The sequence below is a fragment of the Brachyistius frenatus genome, unplaced genomic scaffold (assembly GCF_029030835.1).
Source record: "Brachyistius frenatus isolate BFR_SWC_R1_liver_20210118 unplaced genomic scaffold, ASM2903083v1 Contig_64, whole genome shotgun sequence".
In the NCBI taxonomy this organism is placed as follows: domain Eukaryota; kingdom Metazoa; phylum Chordata; class Actinopteri; family Embiotocidae; genus Brachyistius; species Brachyistius frenatus.
The window spans coordinates 59,608-78,268 of NW_027210663.1; the positions used below are offsets into that span (position 1 = coordinate 59,608).

Here is an 18,661-nt window from a genome sequence, read left to right on the forward strand (position 1 = left end):
TCCAAAGGAAAAGCTTAATTACTGTATGTATAAAGTAGTGGTAGATGCAGTGGCACCTGGATGGGCACTCCTGCTAGACTTTGATCACAACACTGTCCCAACAGAGTGTGCATGAGTCAAACACTGCTGTCTGACGGGCCAATGCAACCATTGTAATTGTACCAACAACTGCCTGCGGCATTTCTTCAAAGGAAAGTGGGTATTTGCGGCCTGATCTGCGGTTTCCTGTTAAACTTGCATGTTTTATTGGAAGTTTGCGTTGCAGGTATTGTGGCCGAATGGTATTATCTTGAGGTTGCACAAGAAGGCAGCGCATACGTGGTTGCTTTTTTTTTTTTTTTTTTTTTTTTTTTTTGCAACTGCTAGATCCTCCACTGGGACAGATATTCTCCCATTAAAAAAAAAAAACAACAACACACACTTATCCCACCTAAGTGACTGAATCCACCCATGCAAACTTGCAGCTACAATCCACTCATGTCTGTGTAATCTCGGTGCACACAGTTTAAATGCAAATTCGCGGCAAGCGCAGCACGAGAATGAGAAGCGATGCAAACTTACGTGAAAACGAAGAATAAAGTGGTCGATCCCACAAGGAGTGTGGCAGCAGTGGACACCGGGATGTATTTGGTGGGTTTAAATCTCTTTCCAGCGCTGTTGGGCATTCTGTAATTTCCACATTCCTCAATTATTTATTCCGATTGCAGTCGCATGTGGGGGGAAAAAAAAAAAAAGAAAAAAGGATCCGGTGTGTAATATATGGACCTGTCTGTGGCTGTGAAAGGTACGACCGGTCCGTGTTTGCTATCGCTGAAGCCGCATAAATCCTAAAACAGACAGACAGGCAGGCAGGCAGGCAGGAATACATGGAGCGCTGTGAAAGCCTGGAAATCCCACCCTTACAATCCAGCCCACTAGTGAGGTCACTGAACCGCTTGGAAAGGTGGAGCCTCGCTGCAAACCCTGGAATAGGCTTCACGAGAAGCCATATAATGTTGATTGCACTGCATATGGCTTCCCTTTTTTTTTTTTTTTTTTTTTTTTTTAACCCAAGAGATTATTAAAAGTCTACTTTACTCGGGAATACTCACCGACTCTAACAATATTGCTGCATATACAATTAATTTACTATCAAAATGCCTCTCAAAGTTTTAAGAAGACGGGCTGCAAGCTGTCACTGTGTGTAGGCAGAGCTACACCAAACTTCATTTAGAATCTGGCTGTTTAATGTTTCTTTGCAAAACTACAAACTAACACACATGGGCAAACGAGTCAAAACTGCGTTTTTATAAATTGTTGGCTTCCACTCTTGACATCGGTTTCGTTATGGTGCACCAGTACACCTCCGTTACTCGCTCCGTCCACCACAAATGCAGACCGAGGAAGCTCTTAAGAAGCGTGTATGGATTTTGATCGGTTCAAGGTATAAGTTGAAATTGCAAATCAGCGTATTGGAAACTCCTGCTTTTCTCTAAATGGAAGTGCTGCATGTTGAATGGACTTTCAATTGGAAGAAGAAAAAAAAATCGTTGTGGATTTAAGAATTAGAGCGCCCTCGTGTGGCAGATAACTGGATATAATCCAAATTGCGAAAGCCAACTGTTTTGGCTGGTCGGGGCCACCGTAATGTTTGTAGAAAACTGCTTAGATTAGCTTGCTACCTTCGTACCGACTGTATTTTTTTTAGTTTCGATCTCAGAGCCGCCGCCTGGTCGATAGTTGAGCCGCAGAAACCTGCTTTTTTTTATTAGAAAACAAATCTTTCTGGAATTAGATTTAGCAGTTAAACGCCAATCAACTACAGACGGCGATACCTTTTTTTTTTTTTATTTTTTTTTTCCGTGTGTGTGTGTGTGTGTGAGGAGAGACGGCGTTAGACTTTTATTTATTTATTTATTTTTTTAACTGCGCGGCGGTAAAGCTATATTTTGTTTCCCCCTGCTAGCATTAGTTGGCCTGTTCGGGGATGTCGTACAGGAAAACTTTCAAACTTCTCAGCGGCTTCGCCGGAGGCTCCGCCGTCCTGGTGTTCGCCGCCGCCGCCGCCTCCTCCGCCGCCTCCGACGACTCCGACTCCCGCGGCTACCTCGGCGAGCGGCGCGGAGAGGCGAACGGCCGGTGGTCGAGACTGACCGTCCTTCGAGCTGCGCAGCCGGCGTGGACGCCCGCCAGCCACACGCCGGCCCCGACGGGACACACCTGGGACTTCAACTGGGACAAGTATGGTCTTGCGCACACTTTTAGTCACTTCAAACCTAGCTGGTACCGTTACATCCCTCTCACGCCAAATATGTTGGATTTAGCTCATCGCAGTTGAAATCAGGGTTGTTGTTGTTGTTGTTGTTGTTGTTTGTTGGTGAAGCCAGATTGTTGCTGGATGAAATAAGCCCCCCCTCTAACCTCCCCCTCTTGCTTGGCTTCGTCTTTAAGCCGAATCTAAGGTGGGATCTTCCGGATTTGTGAGACGTCGTGATCTTTTCTTTTCTTTTCTTTCCTTGACGTAAAAACTGTTGCTGACAACAACAATAGTCAGGTTTTAAACATTGAGTTTGGCGCAGGGATTGTGCAGAACAGTCCTCTTGAGAAGTATCCCACTGACCGTGATCTTAAAATCATAATCCGTGTTTAACCCAGTTTGGGACAAAAGCCATCTCTAAATCCCCATGATCGATTCTGTGCAGGAGAGACCCGTCCGCCCTGTCCAACGGGAAGAAGAAGGACAGCCCGACGACTGAAGACCCCAGCTCCGAGCAGGACAACGGCAAACCGAAGGCCACCCGCAACATCCTCCTCATCAGACACTCCCAGTACAACCTGAGCGGCAACAACGACAGGGAGAGGATCCTCACCCCGCTAGGTCCTTATGTCTTCATTTTGTCACCCGGATATGGTTGTCCGGGGCCGCAGGGGAGGGGGACGGGTGGGGGCCGTTGAGGGACGATCGGTGTCGTGGTGACCGTTGTGTCTCTCCTCGTTGCAGGCCGCGAGCAGGCCGAGCTGACGGGTCAGAGGTTGGCAGCGCTGGGGCTGAAGTACGACGTTCTGATCCACTCCAGCATGGCCCGGGCCACGGAGACCGCGAACATCATCGGCAAGCACCTGTCAGGTAGTGTGAGGAGACGCCGCGCTGCCGACCGCGCGAGTGTGGAAAGTTAATATCACCCGCACGGTTATAAACCGCACATCTCCCCGACTTGAACTGGGCTGTCGGCGCGTGTGTTATTTTATACCCCTGTTAACCTTTCTTCTGTCCTGTTCCTACTTCCTGTTGAGCAACCCTCGATTCTGCACAGCGGCCGTCGGAGGCTCGCGCGCAGAATCGCCGAGCCTCACAAATTAACATTTCTCTCTGCCCCTCCAACCCCCTGAACGTGATACGGGTCTAGGAGTAGAGCTGTTGAGCTGCGACTTGCTGAGAGAGGGCGCGCCGATCGAGCCGGTTCCACCCGTCACTCACTGGAAGCCCGACGCTGTGGTGAGAGAAGCCGTCGGCCCGATGCTCTGTAGATGCATATTCTTTATTTTGGTAACTTTCTGCTGCCCCGCGTGTGCGCAGGTGTCCCGTCCAGTGCTTGTTTAAGGCTTAAAGCTGCAACAGAAATGAGCCAATACATCAGTGCATCGCCACAGGAATGGGTCGGAGGAAGAGTTAACTTCCAAAATGCCAAAGTTTAAAGGAGTCTTTGCAGCTGATTTGGCTTTTTTTTTTTTTTTTCTTTTCATGTAGTTCACTTCTTTATTTTGACATAAGTTGCTCAATAAAAAGCTAATAAAAATCTGCTTTAGTATTGAGGGTATGAAGGTTTCGTTTTCAGGCAACGGCAAAAACTCCTCCTGGTGAAACCGAGCCCTCCTGACAAAAAAAAAATATTCACCGGACACGGTGTTTGCATTTCTAGAAACGCTGTCCAGGTTCCTGCAGATAATCCATCGATCCAGCTACCTTCATTTTAAAAACCAACCCGTTCACAGTGAGGCCCGGGCTATTCAGACGAGCACAATCCTACCAACGTGGATTATTATAACGTGGCGGTTAACGCCTCCGCTCACATTTCCCACACGAGTGATTCAGCATTGGTTGAACATCTTTTACATATTTGGCCAAAATTTTGGAGCGCAACTTTTCCGACATTGCTTTCGATGCACAGCAGGCTCAATGTATTGGCTCTGTACTGAGGGAGGGGTTCACAACAGAACCCGTTCATGTGACAAAGGTGGCTTTCAACCTCTCTACCGTCCTCCAGCAGTACCACGAAGATGGAGCTCGCATTGAGGCAGCCTTCCGCCGCTACATCCACCGGGCTGACCCCAAGCAGAAGGAGGACAGCTATGAGATCATCGTGTGTCATGCCAATGTCATCCGTTATTTTGTCTGCAGGTTTGTGTCGTCGTCGTCGTCGTCGGCGGTCGCGGCTCGGCTCGGCTCGGCTCGGCTGAGGCCGGCGTCTGGCCTCGTTGCTCTTTGCTTCGCAAAACCACCGCGTTCAAACTTCTGTTGTAACTGTTTCCCATACGACTTCGAGATTATTTTTTTTTTGCGCTTCTCTTGTGTCATTGTGCTCTCGCTGGAGTCCTTACTTTAATGTTGGGCGTCAGATGAAATGAACATCACTTAAGTGCATTTCCAAAAGTGTCGAACTATTTATTTATTTATTTTTGAAAGCAAATGAATGTCGCCAAAGCTGCTAAATTCAGAGAGTCGCAGGAAATCCAGCACACAAACAACAGTTCCCCCCCCCCCCCGAACGTTAGTTTGAATCTTTTTGATGTGTTTCCTACCAGCATTGAACATTTTGATTGGTATTCTCGGAGAACAGTTTTGGTTTCCGACAGAATCCCTGAATGTTTAATTTCCACCAAAACCATTTGACTGGGCTTCAGTTTTAACAAGTTTATCACCCCACAAACGACTTACTCAGTAGACGACATCACGCCAAAATAAAGCTTCGTTAAATAGGATTGCCGTGCCCTCTTTAGTTGAGGCATATTCCCTCATCGTCTTTTTTTTTTTTTTCCTCCCTTATCTTCTGCTCTCTCAGGGCCCTCCAGTTTCCTCCGGAGGGCTGGTTACGTATGGGCTTGAACAACGGCAGCATCACGTGGCTCACCATCCGGCCCAGCGGCAGGGTGGCCCTGAGAACTCTGGGGGACGCGGGATTCATGCCCCCGGACAAACTAACGCGGACCTGATGGCCCCGACGCGTGGCGAAGGTTCCCACCGGGAACGCAGTCGGTTTGCAGGGTCAAAAAGCTCAGTTTTTCTCCTCAAGTGTCTTGAAAATTACTTTTAATGTTGTTATTTTGTAACTGAACTACCATCATGTACTCAGAGGCCGTGTGGTGGTGTTGTTGTGATTACTTCCGTGCCATAGGACGCCAGCAGAAGCGATCGACACCTGCATAGCAACTCCTCCTGAATGTAACTCGAGGATTTTTACATCAAGTGACTGATTTTTAAACCAAAAAAAAAAGAAAAAAAAGACTTGTATTTGTATAGCTGTTGTACACGTAATTCATGCTGTTTGCTTTACGTGGTATTTAATTACGCTGAAGTGAGGATCATTTTATTGTGTGGTGCAGTTGTAGTAAATAAAAGAATTGTGAATGCCTACGTTTCCGTCGCATTTCCATTCCTGCTGACGTTTCAGTAACTTCAGAGAAGCATATCGACACTTTGGCAGTAAAGTTGACGTGATGTTTTATTGAATAGTTGAAAGCAAATGAGGTCTAGACATACAGAAAGAGAATTCACCATGAAAGTTATTTTTTTAATAAAGCACAGAATGCAGAAAGCACAAGAAGCATGTTTTAAGTTTTTTAGGTGCATTTTTGCAAAGTTCCACATTCATAAACATTCAGAGACCAGAATTAGATCTGTTGTCACCTGAGAGCACGAAGATGACGATACAATCTTCTCAGTGAAGTACTTTGTGCTCCTCGGATAATGGTTTAGTTCACACAAAAAAAGAAATACATTCAGAACACTTGTTTCTTTCAACCAAAGTAGAAGTGGCAACTTGAATATTTAAGATAATTGGCTTTTTTTTTTGTTTTGTTTTGTTCTTAACATGGCAGACAGCAGTGAATTTATCCGTTACAAATAGTTTGGATACAGCAGGTTTTTCACATTCACGTTCCATCATTAGACTCTTCACAGGTTTTGGAGATCTGAAAAGAATCTGCCAACTTTACAAGAGTGAGCCAATTTCAACCCCTGTAAGAGATTTCTGACAGAGCTTTGGGCATTAAAGCTCTTATTAAGCCTTATTTTTTAAATTAACACAGAGTCAAATTACTTATTATAATGTAAGAATAATTGCAAGTGCTGCTAATCCCACTGGAAATTAACATCCAGCGCTACGCAGCTCTCAACTAATCAGTTGCGTTCTCTGAAAGCGTTAAGGCAGCTTCTGTTTTATAACAACATGGTCGTAGTAAGCTATCAAATAGATCAGGATTCTGGTGCTATTGGGTTAGTTTGAGAGACTTTCCGCCCCCTAGTGGTTACAAATCACTTAATACAGCTTTAAGGTGATCTCACACCGGACGAGTTTAAAAAGGTACAACCCAGACAAGTCCAATTTAAAATAATACCTTACCGATGGGTGTTTTGTCATTCATACACCGCGAGAGATGCTTGTGATCGAAGGATATTTCCAAGAAAGAAAAAAAGAAAAGAGTAACTTATAAATTGCACAGTCTAAGGCCGCCGTTAGTGGCATAAAGGAAAAGTCAAGACATGTCCAGGAACCACCGTGAAAAGATGGCAAATGTACGCATTTATTGACGAACAAAAACGATAAAAAATCATGGAAGATCTCAGTTTTGCCCATGTTTGCCATAATCATCTGTGAATGACGCAGCCAGCGAGGTCGCCATTTCCAGGTATTGGTCGTGTATGAGCTAGAGCGAGTGTGTCCAAACTGACAAGAGAACCGGTCCATCACTTCAGAAAATTAAGGCAATTCCTGAACTGAGGAAAAACATAGGAAATGGCAGTTGGTTTTAACACCATTAATAAAAACATTAAATTTTTGTGCTACTGACCAACATACAAAAAATAATTTTTAAAATATTGACATTTTACTTGTTTTTTTGTTTTGTTTTGTTTTTTAAAGAACATCCTCTGACAGAATCCTGTTGAGGACTCCACACTAACGTTTTAGTGACCAACTAACTTTGGGGAGTGTGGCTTGTGTTCACGATATTCAAAAAAAAGTTTACTCAGGCTGTTACAGGTGCGTCACACTTGCCACAAACAACGTTACCATCAATTGAACATGGTCCACACCCATACAGAACATAATTATCACGGTTGGTTGTTTTTTTTTGTGTGTGTTTTTTTTTCCTATTTAAAGAGTTTACATCACAACCCAACGTGATGAGGATTCCTGTATTACAGCGGAGTAGTACCATACATCAGTAATACAAATCTTCCAGACAACTTGTGCATATTTCGGTTAGGTTAATGGTTTCTGAGCTCGGGTGTCGCCACCTTGGTGCAGCTGGGTTTGCGGTGGTGGGGAGGGAGGGAGGGAGGGAGGGAGGGCGGGGCTCGGAGAGGGTATGGCCGCGGTATTGGCGTAGGAGGAGGCGCGGTTAGGCCGATGGCTCGTTCAAGTGCTTGAGGCGGATGCGGTGGATGTAGCTAACATTGGCAGGGCCGTAACGGCTGGGGCTGAAGTCGGGTGAGGCAGCGTGCCGGGCTGGGCTGAAGCGACCGCTGGGGGACATCAGGTCGCTGACGGGGGAGCCGGGAGGCTGATGCTGTGTCCTGAGTCGTGGTTTTACCACCGCAGGGCTGGGCCAGCTGGACAACACACATCGACATCAGTCAGCAGCTACAGTTGCAGTATAGTTTCCTTACAAAAGTTTTTATGAATAAATCGGACTGTTGATTTTGGCAACATGCGCCTTGACGCTCCATCTTGAAATTGTTGACGTCCATCATTTTTGTCAATTAGAGAAGCTTTACTATGTCATTTTTTTTTTTTTGTTTTTTTTTTTTGCTGAATTATCTGCCTGAGAAACAGATGGTCAATAACAAGTATTAATTTAGATGGTTGACCAGGGAAGTCTCTTTAATTCAGTGTGGATGGACTTTATAAACAACCTCAGATGGAACAGTCTGCTGTTAAATTGCCTAATTTCTTCCATTTGGATTTGAATTCAAAGCTCTGCAGTCTAAACACTGTTTCTTTAGATTTTCTTTTTGCACATAAATATTCAAGAGATATTTAAGACTTGTAAAATATTTTACATGGCAGTAACTGTTAGACTGTAAAGGTAACATTACGGTTGAGCAAAGAAAGTCTCAGTCCAAAATGAATCCTGAAACTGAAATATTTCTCCCACATTGTAAAAATGTACTACAGAATTTAGTGTTTAATCTGAAAATCCAATTAAATCAGCCACTGAGTCACTTTTCAGGCCATGACAGCATCAAACAGTAAAAATCACGTACATTGGAATAAAACGTAAGCCGAGCCTAACTAACCTCTGCATGTCTGAGGCAGAGAAGGACTTCATTGTGCTCTTCCACTTCTGAATACTGGGATACTTCTGGACATCGACGTCGATGCCCTCTAGTGCCGACAGGACCTCTCGGTCCAATTTGGTTGGTGAATCCCTGTAAAAGCACAGAAGAATGAATCAACTGCATTACCATCATCGCTGTAACTCACTCCGAGATCATCAAACTCTTTTGCAACTGGCTGCCTGTTATATTCAACTAACAGCTGTCAAACTGGAGTATTGGTCAGTCGGGGTTGCAGCCTGCTTTTCTGGACTAGAATTAAAGACTACAGAGCCGAAAGATATTCAGATTTTCTACTTATTGTTTAGTTATCAAATACGAATGAGAATATTTAAGATTCTAACTTATAAAGCGTCATCAGGAACGTCTTCTTTTAAACTTGCTATAAATTCTCAAGATATCACAACAACACCACTAGAAACCAGCGTGACTCACCCTTCAATAAAAAGTCCTCTTCTGATGTGCGGTGGGGTCCTGGGTCGGAACTCGTGCGAGTTATCTAGGGACTTATAAGAGGACCCGGAGGATCCTGAGCTGCTCAGGTCCCTGCCCCCGTGGTCCCATGACTTGGACCTAGCACAGAAATTGCGGCCCCCTGACCCCGACCCCCTAGTCCTACCCAGCACCTCGGGACTCTCCTCCGCACTGCCTCCCTCTGTTCTCCAGCTGGGCCCGTCCACGGCCTCGCCGTCCTGACTGCTGTGACCGAGAGACAGGCGGTTCAGCCCGGAGCTCAGGTCTGTGGCCGAGGAGGAGCTGTAGGAGTCCCGGACCTCCCTGTGCCGGCTCCCCCCGCTGCTCCTCCTCTCCCTGCAGCGGATGGGACTGTCCAGTGAATCTTGCAGCGACATGCGCTCGAACTCCGCCATGAGGTTGGAGATGGGCGACAGCAGGCAGCAGGAGGACGGGGATGTGCGCGGGGACACTTCGTCTCCGTTGTGAGTCCTGTCTCTGGAGGAGGAGCACACCTCGTTCTTGCAGACGACCCCGGGCGACAGGAGGCCGTCGTTGCAGCAGCACAGCAGGTCCTGCTCGGCGGCTGTCTCGATCAGGTCGGCCCCGCGGTGGTGCAGCGCGATGTGGAACTCGCGGCCGCCCACGGCTCCCTTCAGGACGTCCTTGGACGCGGCAGAGGAGGTGATGCTGGTGAGTGCAGCGTTCTGCCGGTTCTTCATCTCCTCAAGGCTGATGTCATCATCCTCGTCTAGGAAGGCACCAACAGAAATAGAGTTGCAGAATTTTTTGGGCTTGCCTGCAATCAGGGATGATGAATGAGCAAAAGAGACGTGTAAACTGGTCGTTATTGCAGCGTAACACTTCATATAACTGTTCAGGGCAGCAAACTACACACCTTTACAAAAACCCTTTGTCCATTTTAGAACTTTCACTTTACACTGATTATATTACAGATCCAAGTAACACATTTATTCAGGGAGGATGACCTGAATTAGTCACCGTCTATTTCCTATCTCAGCAGCTTGTGTGTTTTTAGGTGAGGGTACCTGGAGAGGGCGTTTTAAACCTGTTGCTGGTCTCGTTCTCTCCTGCCTTTTCATGAGTCCGCGGGCTGAAGTCCTTCTTGCTCAGGAACTCTTCCAGCTTGCGCAGTCCCTCAGCTGATGACAAATCCACAAAACTGTCCAGGAAGTCCCAGTACTCGGCCCAGGGGTGGCCCATCTCATGAGCCAGGGCTCTGTGGACGAGGGACGATTTATCATTTTAGATAATTACACATTGGGCTGACAGGTCATTTTGTCCACCCCACTTATAATCAATGAGGGTAGACTAAATGACAGACACACCTCTTCCACCACAGACTACAGCTTCCAACATGTTCATAGGCTTGTAGCAACACCTCCCTGAACCAGTCTTACTGAAAGATGAACATTTAAATCCTTCATTAATCACACATTTTGGCTGTGCGTACCTCATAAACTGGCAACTGACAGTATGAGAAACAGAGTGGGGCTGTAATTTACCAAAAGACACTGAGGTTTGAACCCACGGTGTGTAGTATCGGCCCTGACACGTCTATCATTTTCAGACATGTTTACGGTGCCCGCGCAGAAAAGTACTTCCTCCAGTACGTCGTCTTGATGCATCACAGTCGACAGCAATAAGCCCAGAAGTGTCACACTTCAGTGGTATCACTACATCTCCAGGAATACATATAAAGTTTTGAACGTACCTGCCCACTCTCTCCGCCCCACGGTCAGGATCACACTTCCGGATGCGGTGGAAAACCTCTGCCCGGTGTCTTGGTGGCGTCTTCCAGAACCGACGGAAATCATCAGCCTGCAGGCGAAGTCGACATGTTCTAGTCACCCGAGTGGTTTTGATGACGGTTTTAATAAACATATGCAGGTGACCAGGTTAAAAACTTGCTTTCGAGGGGCTCAGCGGGCCAGCAAAGGCTGTGACGGTCATCACGGGATCCATGGGGCTTCTTGTGTGGCGCTGGATCAGCGCGAAACTCTCCGAGGCCTCAGGCGACCAGCGAGCACCGATGATGGGCTGTGAGGTGTTGTCCGTTGCCCTCAGCAAAGGGATGTAGCAGCGGTCTGGGAGACGGCAGAAAGTTCAGACACATTTAATGGACATAATTAGGGCTGTCACGATGACTTTGCGGACGACAAATTTTTAGACAAATAATTGAGACGACCAATTTAATTATCTGTTTCCGTTCCTTTTATGCCATATTTTTTAGTGGAAAAATGTGACTAAAATAACAGTTGGTGGCAGTAATTCTCCACTTGTGTTCCATTTAACAACAGCAGAAGGTGGCGCAACAAGATGGCCTCACTTATGCAGTACTGCAGCTTTTAAATACATTTTTCTATATCCTTTATTTCAACTTTATTAAATGTTATGAATGTTTTGTCTTTTGTTTAATTTGATGTTCTTTTTAAAAACTTTTTTTTTTTTTAAATGACATTTTAACACGTTTTTTTGTTGTTTTGACATGTTTAAATGTGAAGTACTCCACGTAATTTTCTTGCTTTAAAGCACTTTGACCAGTTTTTTTTTTTTTTGTATGAAAGATGCTATTCAAATTAAATCTATAATTATTATTATTATAGCACCAATCAAATGTAATTTGGAAACTATTCTTCAACTCAAATAACTGCAATCTGGCAATTATATAATAATTGTGAAAGACTTAGATATGACTCTTATGGCACTTTACAGAACAATTGCCTGCATACAATTTCAAAGAGGGTGTCACCAGTGGGAATCAAACTGTAAGCTGGCAGTGTTGTTGTTTAACAGCTGTTGCATATGGCGCTGTCAGTCTGTGCACAGGACAGCGAGTAGAGGCACATGGTGCAGAACTTCATGCCAAAAGCCGAGCTCACACCCCAAATTCAGCGCAGCACCAGTTTTACACTGACACCGTCCTATTTATATTTAGCCAACTTCATTCTTTTTTTGTCAGACTGGCTCTCAGGAGACTAAACAAACACACAGCTTGAGAAGTGATTTGCGAGACAAACTTGTCAGTAGTTTACTTAATCGTAACCTCAGCCAGTCACAGTAACCCTTTTACATCAGGTCAGAGCACCTCCAGATTGACAGATTTGTATTTTTAAAAGCCAATTTCAAACGATAAGATGTGACATTCTGTGTCTATTTAATCAGATCATTGATGTCGCATGTCGACCAAATGGCACTTGACTGTGTGTTTCAGGAAACTGGGGAAAACAGGAACATTGAATGTTATAAGAAATGTGTTCATCCTTACCCTCCAAGTAGTCACTTATCTTCTGTTTCACTTCTGGGGTTTTATTTTTTCGACTACAAATAACCTGTGGAAAGGAAGAAAACTAATATAAAAAAATAAAAAAATGACACGTGTGCAGACATGCAGCTGTTGCTCAATCAACTGAGGAAGATATGTGCTCATCTAAGTTTAGCTTACAATGTTTGGTGAGATTGTTGCCAGATGATTTTGAAAGTAGGTGAAAAGGTCATGGCTTAAAAACACGAGTGAGGTTAACTACCTCCCTCAGCACCGACTGCCAGGATGTCAATGTCTTGCAATAACAACTCCTAAATGGATGTGTACCCGTTCACGAATCCCTTCTGTGTAATAACTCCCATCAACGACAATCCCAGACTGTTACTGTCGTCTTCCTCGGTATGCGTTGTGTGTCATTGGGTTACTCAAGGGTTCCTTACATCACAAGGCTTCAGGCCATCCTTGTTCTTGCGGTTCTTATCGATGTCAGGATGCGAACACAGGACATTGACCACATCTGGGCACCCAAACTTACAGGCAAAGTGGAGTGGTGTTTCAAAGCCCTGAAACGCACAGAAAAAAAAAGTAAATATGATCACAGCACATCACCTACTTCTGGAATCTGGTTGAGCTGGTATGATAAAAAGAACTGACAGCCTTATCTGGTGTGTTGAGGTAAAGATCTACTATGTAGCGGATGCGTTTCTGCAGCGTGTCTTCCTGGTCGTCTGGGTACATGAGGCGCATGAACTCCGGGTTCTCCATGGTGTCCAGCACCAGCTGGACGATCCCTGCCTGGTTCTCCTTGGCTGCCACGTGCATGACATTGTACCGACAGCCCTCCTGAAGAGACAGAACAGAGGAACAACTGTGTGGATCAGGACGTATTCCTCTCTAATCTCCTGTCAACAAGAAAGCATGTTTAATTTTGGCCAAAAGCAGCATCTGGCCTTAACTTCACCTGCTAGAGTGAAGGATTTATCTCGCGCCATTGATTTTTTATTTTTAAACAGTATTATTCCTAATATAGTAAGCATCAAATAGGTTTAAAATATTAACATCTGAAGACTGGCTTAATACGTTAAATTCATGACAAACACAGAAAAGTTTTCATGAATTTATCTTTTGTACTGACACGAAAACTCGACATACATACAACGGTTTATTTTATAGTTGAAACTACAGGCTTGACACAGGTGGTAGCTGGAAGGCTGGCACTGACTGGAAAATATATTTATGTATGAACAAACGACGACTTTCCAAGCGAGACTAGGCCTCTCTATTAACAGCAAAAAGTTTCCACAGTTTGTAAAACATTAGCTGTGCTATTACAACAAGCTCAAACAAAAGTGCATTTAAATTCCACTTTTTGTTCTTTTTTTTTTTTTTACGTTAAGCTTAAAAATCTGGCTCTGAAAGTGACAATAAACAGACTGAGACTGAATAAGCCAAAACATTAATTTATGTCCTCACCTGGACAATCGTGGGATTATCTCCTGAGCCAATGAGATAGCGCGGGTTGCTCCAGACCAGCTCCCTGAAGACCAACTCGTCGCCCTTCTCCACAGGTTTCCTAAGCTTGGTTGTCAGGTCCTGGGTGCGTGGGCTCTTAAAACTGTTGGCCCGCTCCCGATTGATGGTATCGACCTCCATGTTTTCTGCTGTATAAAGGAAGAGGAGAGTGACGGGTGTGCGCTGCTACTAAAAAATAAACACCAAATATTGCCAATGACAGGTGTGCACCATATTCTAACTGTGGCTGGGGTTATAAATTGGTCTGAAGTCAGCATATTTTGTGTGTTTTTGTTTATGGCTGTCTTGGGAATTATTGACCTAACTTTCTAAAAAACAATGCATCTCACCTCTATAGTCACAGTTTCATAATTAAAGTGATTAGCTTAAAGACGGTACCTCAGCTAAAGGCAGAAAAAGGGTGGAAACGCTGCTTTATCAAACAATAAAAGACAGTTCATATATATATATAAAAAAAAAGGGTTTTGATTGCCTTACCTTTACTGATGCCCGGGCCTGGTTTGATAGGAGATACACAGTGAGCAGATTTGGTGGGAGAGAGGAAATAGTCACAGATCCCCTTGGCAAACTTCTCGGCATCCTCACGGTTGCGAAAGGCTTTGAAGCGGGCTCCCTTCATCATCTTTACAGTTTGAAGGGCATCTTTCTTATCCGTATATACATGCACCCCCTCTACAGACCACAAACAAACAAAAAAAGGAAGTATGGTAAGTAATTGATTTCGCTCGCTTCATTTATTCTCGTTTCTGAACGTGGCTTTCTAACTGGTGGTTGGGTGTTCTTTTCCCTTCTGCCCAGTGTGTCAAGTCATACTTTGATGAGGGTCTACCAAGTGCCACTGCTTTTGCATCAACAGTAAAAGCCTGCCCTGACCGATTAACATTAGGAGCATTGATTTTTGTGGTAGCTCGAGATTAATTTAGATCATTAGTCCATTCCAGAGAGCTCAGGCAGTCCGTACTGCTCTGCTTCTTACCACCAAAACAAAAACAGTGCCAAATGTTTTCATCCGCTTAACAAACAAACATGAATGTCAGACTACAGCTGCAAGTGCTCCTAAACAAATACAGACGCTAGGCAACACAGTAGATATAATGAATAAACAAACAAACAGATAATATGTTAAGGACTTTATCCTCAAATTAGTAAAAGAAAAGTGCACTTGGAGCAGTCTGGTATTTTGTACAAGCTGAGAAAAAAGAAAAAAACCACTGAAGAGTGTCAAAAGAAATCAATAAATGACTATCTAAAAAAAGGAAAAAGTATTGTTTTATTTTAGGATGAGTGTATGTGGTGCTGAATCAACAAAGGCTTTTTTCTGACGTATTTCTTCAGCTGCAATTTTGCCTTTAAACAAAGGAAAAAGAGGAATGACCCGCAACACAGCTGGACTCTGACTGAGGATGTTGTGATTACAGCGCATGGCATTTACCTTCACCACGAGGCCACCCAAGAAGACATTCAGACATTTGACAAAGACATGAGAATATAGAGAAAAACACTCAATAAAAACACCCTCCTCTTCCATTTAAGCGTAATTAAGTGTAGTGAAAACGATCACGACTTTTACAATCACAACAGTAATAATGGGTCGTTTTTTTTTTTTTTAAAGTACCATGAATCTTTTTTTCATCTTAATACTGATTTTAGAGGTTAAATTACTTTCTTTTCGTATTTAGACTGATCGATATATAGCGTATTATCCTCTGTTATTTATGCTGATTTTACAATCACATTGAAGGTGTAGTTCCAGTTTAAAAGGGTCGTTTCTACATACTTTCCAGCAATTCCCAAATTCATGCTGGTTAAAACTCTACCATGCAAAAAAAAAAGAAACCATATATAAACGTGCTCCAGAAACGCTGCTGCCTTCTCTCGTCCCGATCCCATTTCAGATGGACTGAGGCGAAGTGGAAAACTGTCCTGTGGTCTGACATATCAAAATTTGAAATTCATGGATGCTGCGTCCTGCGCGCTGGAGAGGAGAGGGACCATCCAGCTTGTTTTCGGCGCAAAGTTCAAAAGCCTGCATCCATGATGATATGGGGGGGGCCATTAGTGCAGCACATGATATGGGTAGCTTGCACATCTGGGGAGGCACCATTGATGCTGAACGATATACGGGTTTTGGCAAGTAATCTTGAATTGTATTGTAACATTTGCAAACTTATAATATGACACACTGAAATGGCTATTAAACTATGAAAAGACAGAAGCTGAGTCTCTCTTACCATTTCTTGCCAAAACATCCTCCCACGGTGGACATACTCCATAATAAAAGATTGGAGACACTTGTGCTGGCTTTGAGGGAGTTTCCGTTTTGGACTTAGAGTTACTTCCTTCAGTGGAGCGCGAGGTTGTCTGTACTGAGATCCCCTCTTCCTCTGGAGGGTTGAGACCGACGCCGTAGCCAAAGTCCGACTCTTCGCCGGTAGCCTCCGAGGGGCAGCTGCTCGTTGCTGCAGTGGTCGCTGCAACTGCCGAGGTGGCACACGGCACTGGTTTGGCATGGCCGGTCGCACTGCCCGAGACGCCGGCTGAAGAGCTGCTGTCCGTTTCAGTGGCACTGCTCTCCGTTCCGGCCAGGACGCGGGCTAACTTCCTCTCAAAGGTGGCTCTGGTGGTAGACGTGATCGGGCCGCACTTGAGGTCTGCTCGGGCAAACTCCTCGCGCAGTTCATCGGCACTCAGCTCCCCCAGCCTTCTCAGAACCGCCTCCATGCTTCAGCTCCCTGAAACGCCAACAGTTGATCAATTAAACAACCGCCAGTTAAGGAAATGTGATAAATTGCATTAGTTTTGTTATAATGTTCCAGACATTTTTGTTATACTTTATATACAATTTTGTTGTCTCACAGTTACTAAGTCTGAATTCTTAGAAAACGACACTTATGAATGACAAAATAAAAATGAAAGCTTTGGTTTGACACGCTTACATTTGATTTCAATGGGACTTAACATATCTACATTGATATCATATTTATACGTAAATATCCGTAGTGTTCCTGGTTTTACAACCAGTTAGTCAGAAAAACTGCTAACAGTCTGAACACATTACTATCTACTCTGGTTACACTTAGTTTGCATATCTTGGCCATTATTCACACAAGTAATATTAGCACATTAACTAAATAGTTGGTCACGAAATAGCAAAGTCAAACTGGCAGGTCAATTTCTTTCCATTGCATTCATCCTAATGTATAATCCAGCAGCCTGCAAACTACTGTGCACACATTATAATTAAATGTCACCTCATTCTTTTAATACTTCAACAAGTAGTAAAATAATTAACCCCCCCCCAAAAAAAAATTACATGTTACCAGAACCAAAGACACACTAATGCTGGACTAGCATCTGCTAGCTCGCTTTGTTAACCAGCAAGTCGCCTTCAGGAGCCTGACAAAGCTAACGAGAGGGAAACCGCTCAGATGACAATGTAGATGAGACGGACGCGACGTGGGCTAAAAAAATAAAAATAATAATGGCGACGAGAAATACACAGGAAAAAACCCGATTAATTACAACAATACCAAGTCTGCTCACTCGCATGCTGTCACGCCCAAGTATGTCATTGTATGTCACACATTTGATACGTCTTTGTGGTGATGATGCCGATAAAAAAATTTAAAAAAAATTAAAATCCAAACGCACGCGATGACATCTAGTAACAACCGTGTCCCTTTACTTACCGAGGAACATTTTTTTTTTATTTTTTTATTGTATACAAGTTTTGCACAGATCAATTGTTGGATAAGACACAAAGCTGGAGACGGTCTGGAATAGTCTCATTGTTTACAACATGTTCTGCGCATGCTCAGTTGCAAGGGAGGCGCACGCTGCATTCCCTGACCGGTGGGAAAACTCAGGACTGAACGATTTGAAGGTGACAGGCGGCGACCACAATCACTTCCCCCCCCCCCCTCTCTATAAATACACCAAGTAGTGGAATATAGATCATTTATAATATATCTCAACACTGGGTGTGACACTGTATTAAAAAAATTTTAAAAAAAAAAAGGGCGTCACTGCTAAATTGGCGGCAGCGTTTAGGAGAAAATGAAAATGAAAAGAGGGGGAAAGCACAGTTGGAAAATATGGGTTTCTCATTTTTACGCACTTTCCGCGAGGCGTGAACGTAACATCGTGCTCTGCCATGTCAGACGTGACTAATTCAAGGAAACGATAACCTACAAGCTTGTGTGGTTTTACAGTCGACAACATATATTTAAATTTTAAATATATATATTTTTTAAAATACAAAATTGGTAAAAATACATTTAAAAAAAAAAAAAAAAACAAGTCTTAACGAATATTCTTGTTAACACAACACCACGCGTGCAGGCCAACCGAAAGCAAAACAACACATTTCCACAGCTTCGGTTACCAGTTATAAACCGGTGTCGGTTAAAAAGGTGAAAGCAGAAAGAAAATTAGAGCAAAATTAGTTTGCGTGATATTTGGGAAGCTTTAGAGTTTTGTCAAGCACGCTAACTGCCATTAGCCGTTTAGCAAGGCAAGAAGCTAATCACTCACGCCACCGGTTAGCAACAGCAAACACTTTAACAGGAACACACGCTCTTGTATTTTTTTTTTTTTTTAAACGTGCAGACAAACGTAAATATGTAGCCTAGTTAAGCGTAGAGCATTGTTAGTTGAAAATATTAATTTTTTTTTTTAAAAACAATGCCCACCTCCTCTCTCTCTCTCTCTCTCTCTCTCCCCAGCTACTGTTGTTAGGCGTCTTCTCACCGCGACGGTTTAAATGCAAAGAGCGAGGACCCGGTGACGTCTAACGCGGTGCCTGCACAAAATAAGCGACTTTCAAGGGGGGGGGGGGGGGGGGGAGAGAGAAG

The 18,661-nt window shown here is 44.1% G+C and overlaps 3 protein-coding genes across 6 annotated transcripts in view; 1 reads left to right on the forward strand and 2 right to left on the reverse strand.

Moving 5' to 3' along the window:
* Nucleotides 1-909, reverse strand: part of zdhhc8b (zinc finger DHHC-type palmitoyltransferase 8b) — a 60,497-nt gene extending 59,588 nt beyond the window's left edge. Inside the window, exon 1 of the mRNA XM_069706611.1 lies at nucleotides 562-909. Within this exon, the coding sequence (XP_069562712.1) occupies nucleotides 562-665 (104 nt within the window). The 5' untranslated portion in view covers nucleotides 666-909. The remainder of the gene's footprint in view (nucleotides 1-561) is intronic.
* A 1,003-nt stretch (nucleotides 910-1,912) lies between these two features.
* Nucleotides 1,913-5,611, forward strand: pgam5 (PGAM family member 5, serine/threonine protein phosphatase, mitochondrial). 3 transcript variants are annotated; one of them, XM_069706594.1, is made up of 6 exons: nucleotides 1,913-2,220; nucleotides 2,682-2,857; nucleotides 2,981-3,106; nucleotides 3,387-3,475; nucleotides 4,245-4,378; nucleotides 5,040-5,284. In XM_069706594.1, the coding sequence occupies exons 1-6, from the start codon at nucleotides 1,967-1,969 to the stop codon at nucleotides 5,188-5,190; spliced, it is 930 nt and encodes a 309-aa protein (XP_069562695.1). In that variant the 5' UTR covers nucleotides 1,913-1,966; the 3' UTR covers nucleotides 5,191-5,284. The 3 variants fall into 3 exon arrangements, with proteins under 3 accessions (XP_069562695.1, XP_069562696.1, XP_069562697.1); XM_069706595.1 differs by having other exon boundaries at nucleotides 4,248-4,378; XM_069706596.1 differs by lacking the exon at nucleotides 4,245-4,378 and having other exon boundaries at nucleotides 5,040-5,611.
* Nucleotides 5,612-5,681: 70 nt separating this feature from the next.
* Nucleotides 5,682-17,616, reverse strand: ankle2 (ankyrin repeat and LEM domain containing 2). Of its 2 annotated transcripts, none has more exons than XM_069706593.1 (13): nucleotides 17,498-17,616; nucleotides 16,040-16,540; nucleotides 14,286-14,480; nucleotides 13,749-13,936; nucleotides 12,930-13,118; nucleotides 12,716-12,838; nucleotides 12,279-12,342; nucleotides 10,922-11,097; nucleotides 10,725-10,831; nucleotides 10,039-10,229; nucleotides 8,972-9,740; nucleotides 8,498-8,629; nucleotides 5,682-7,810 (listed from the first exon to the last, which is right to left on the reverse strand). In XM_069706593.1, exons 2-13 carry the CDS (start codon nucleotides 16,527-16,529, stop codon nucleotides 7,600-7,602), a joined length of 2,835 nt encoding a protein of 944 aa, XP_069562694.1. In that variant the 5' UTR covers nucleotides 16,530-16,540; nucleotides 17,498-17,616; the 3' UTR covers nucleotides 5,682-7,599. The 2 variants fall into 2 exon arrangements, with proteins under 2 accessions (XP_069562694.1, XP_069562693.1); XM_069706592.1 differs by having other exon boundaries at nucleotides 8,972-9,788.
* Nucleotides 17,617-18,661: the final 1,045 nt, after the last annotated feature.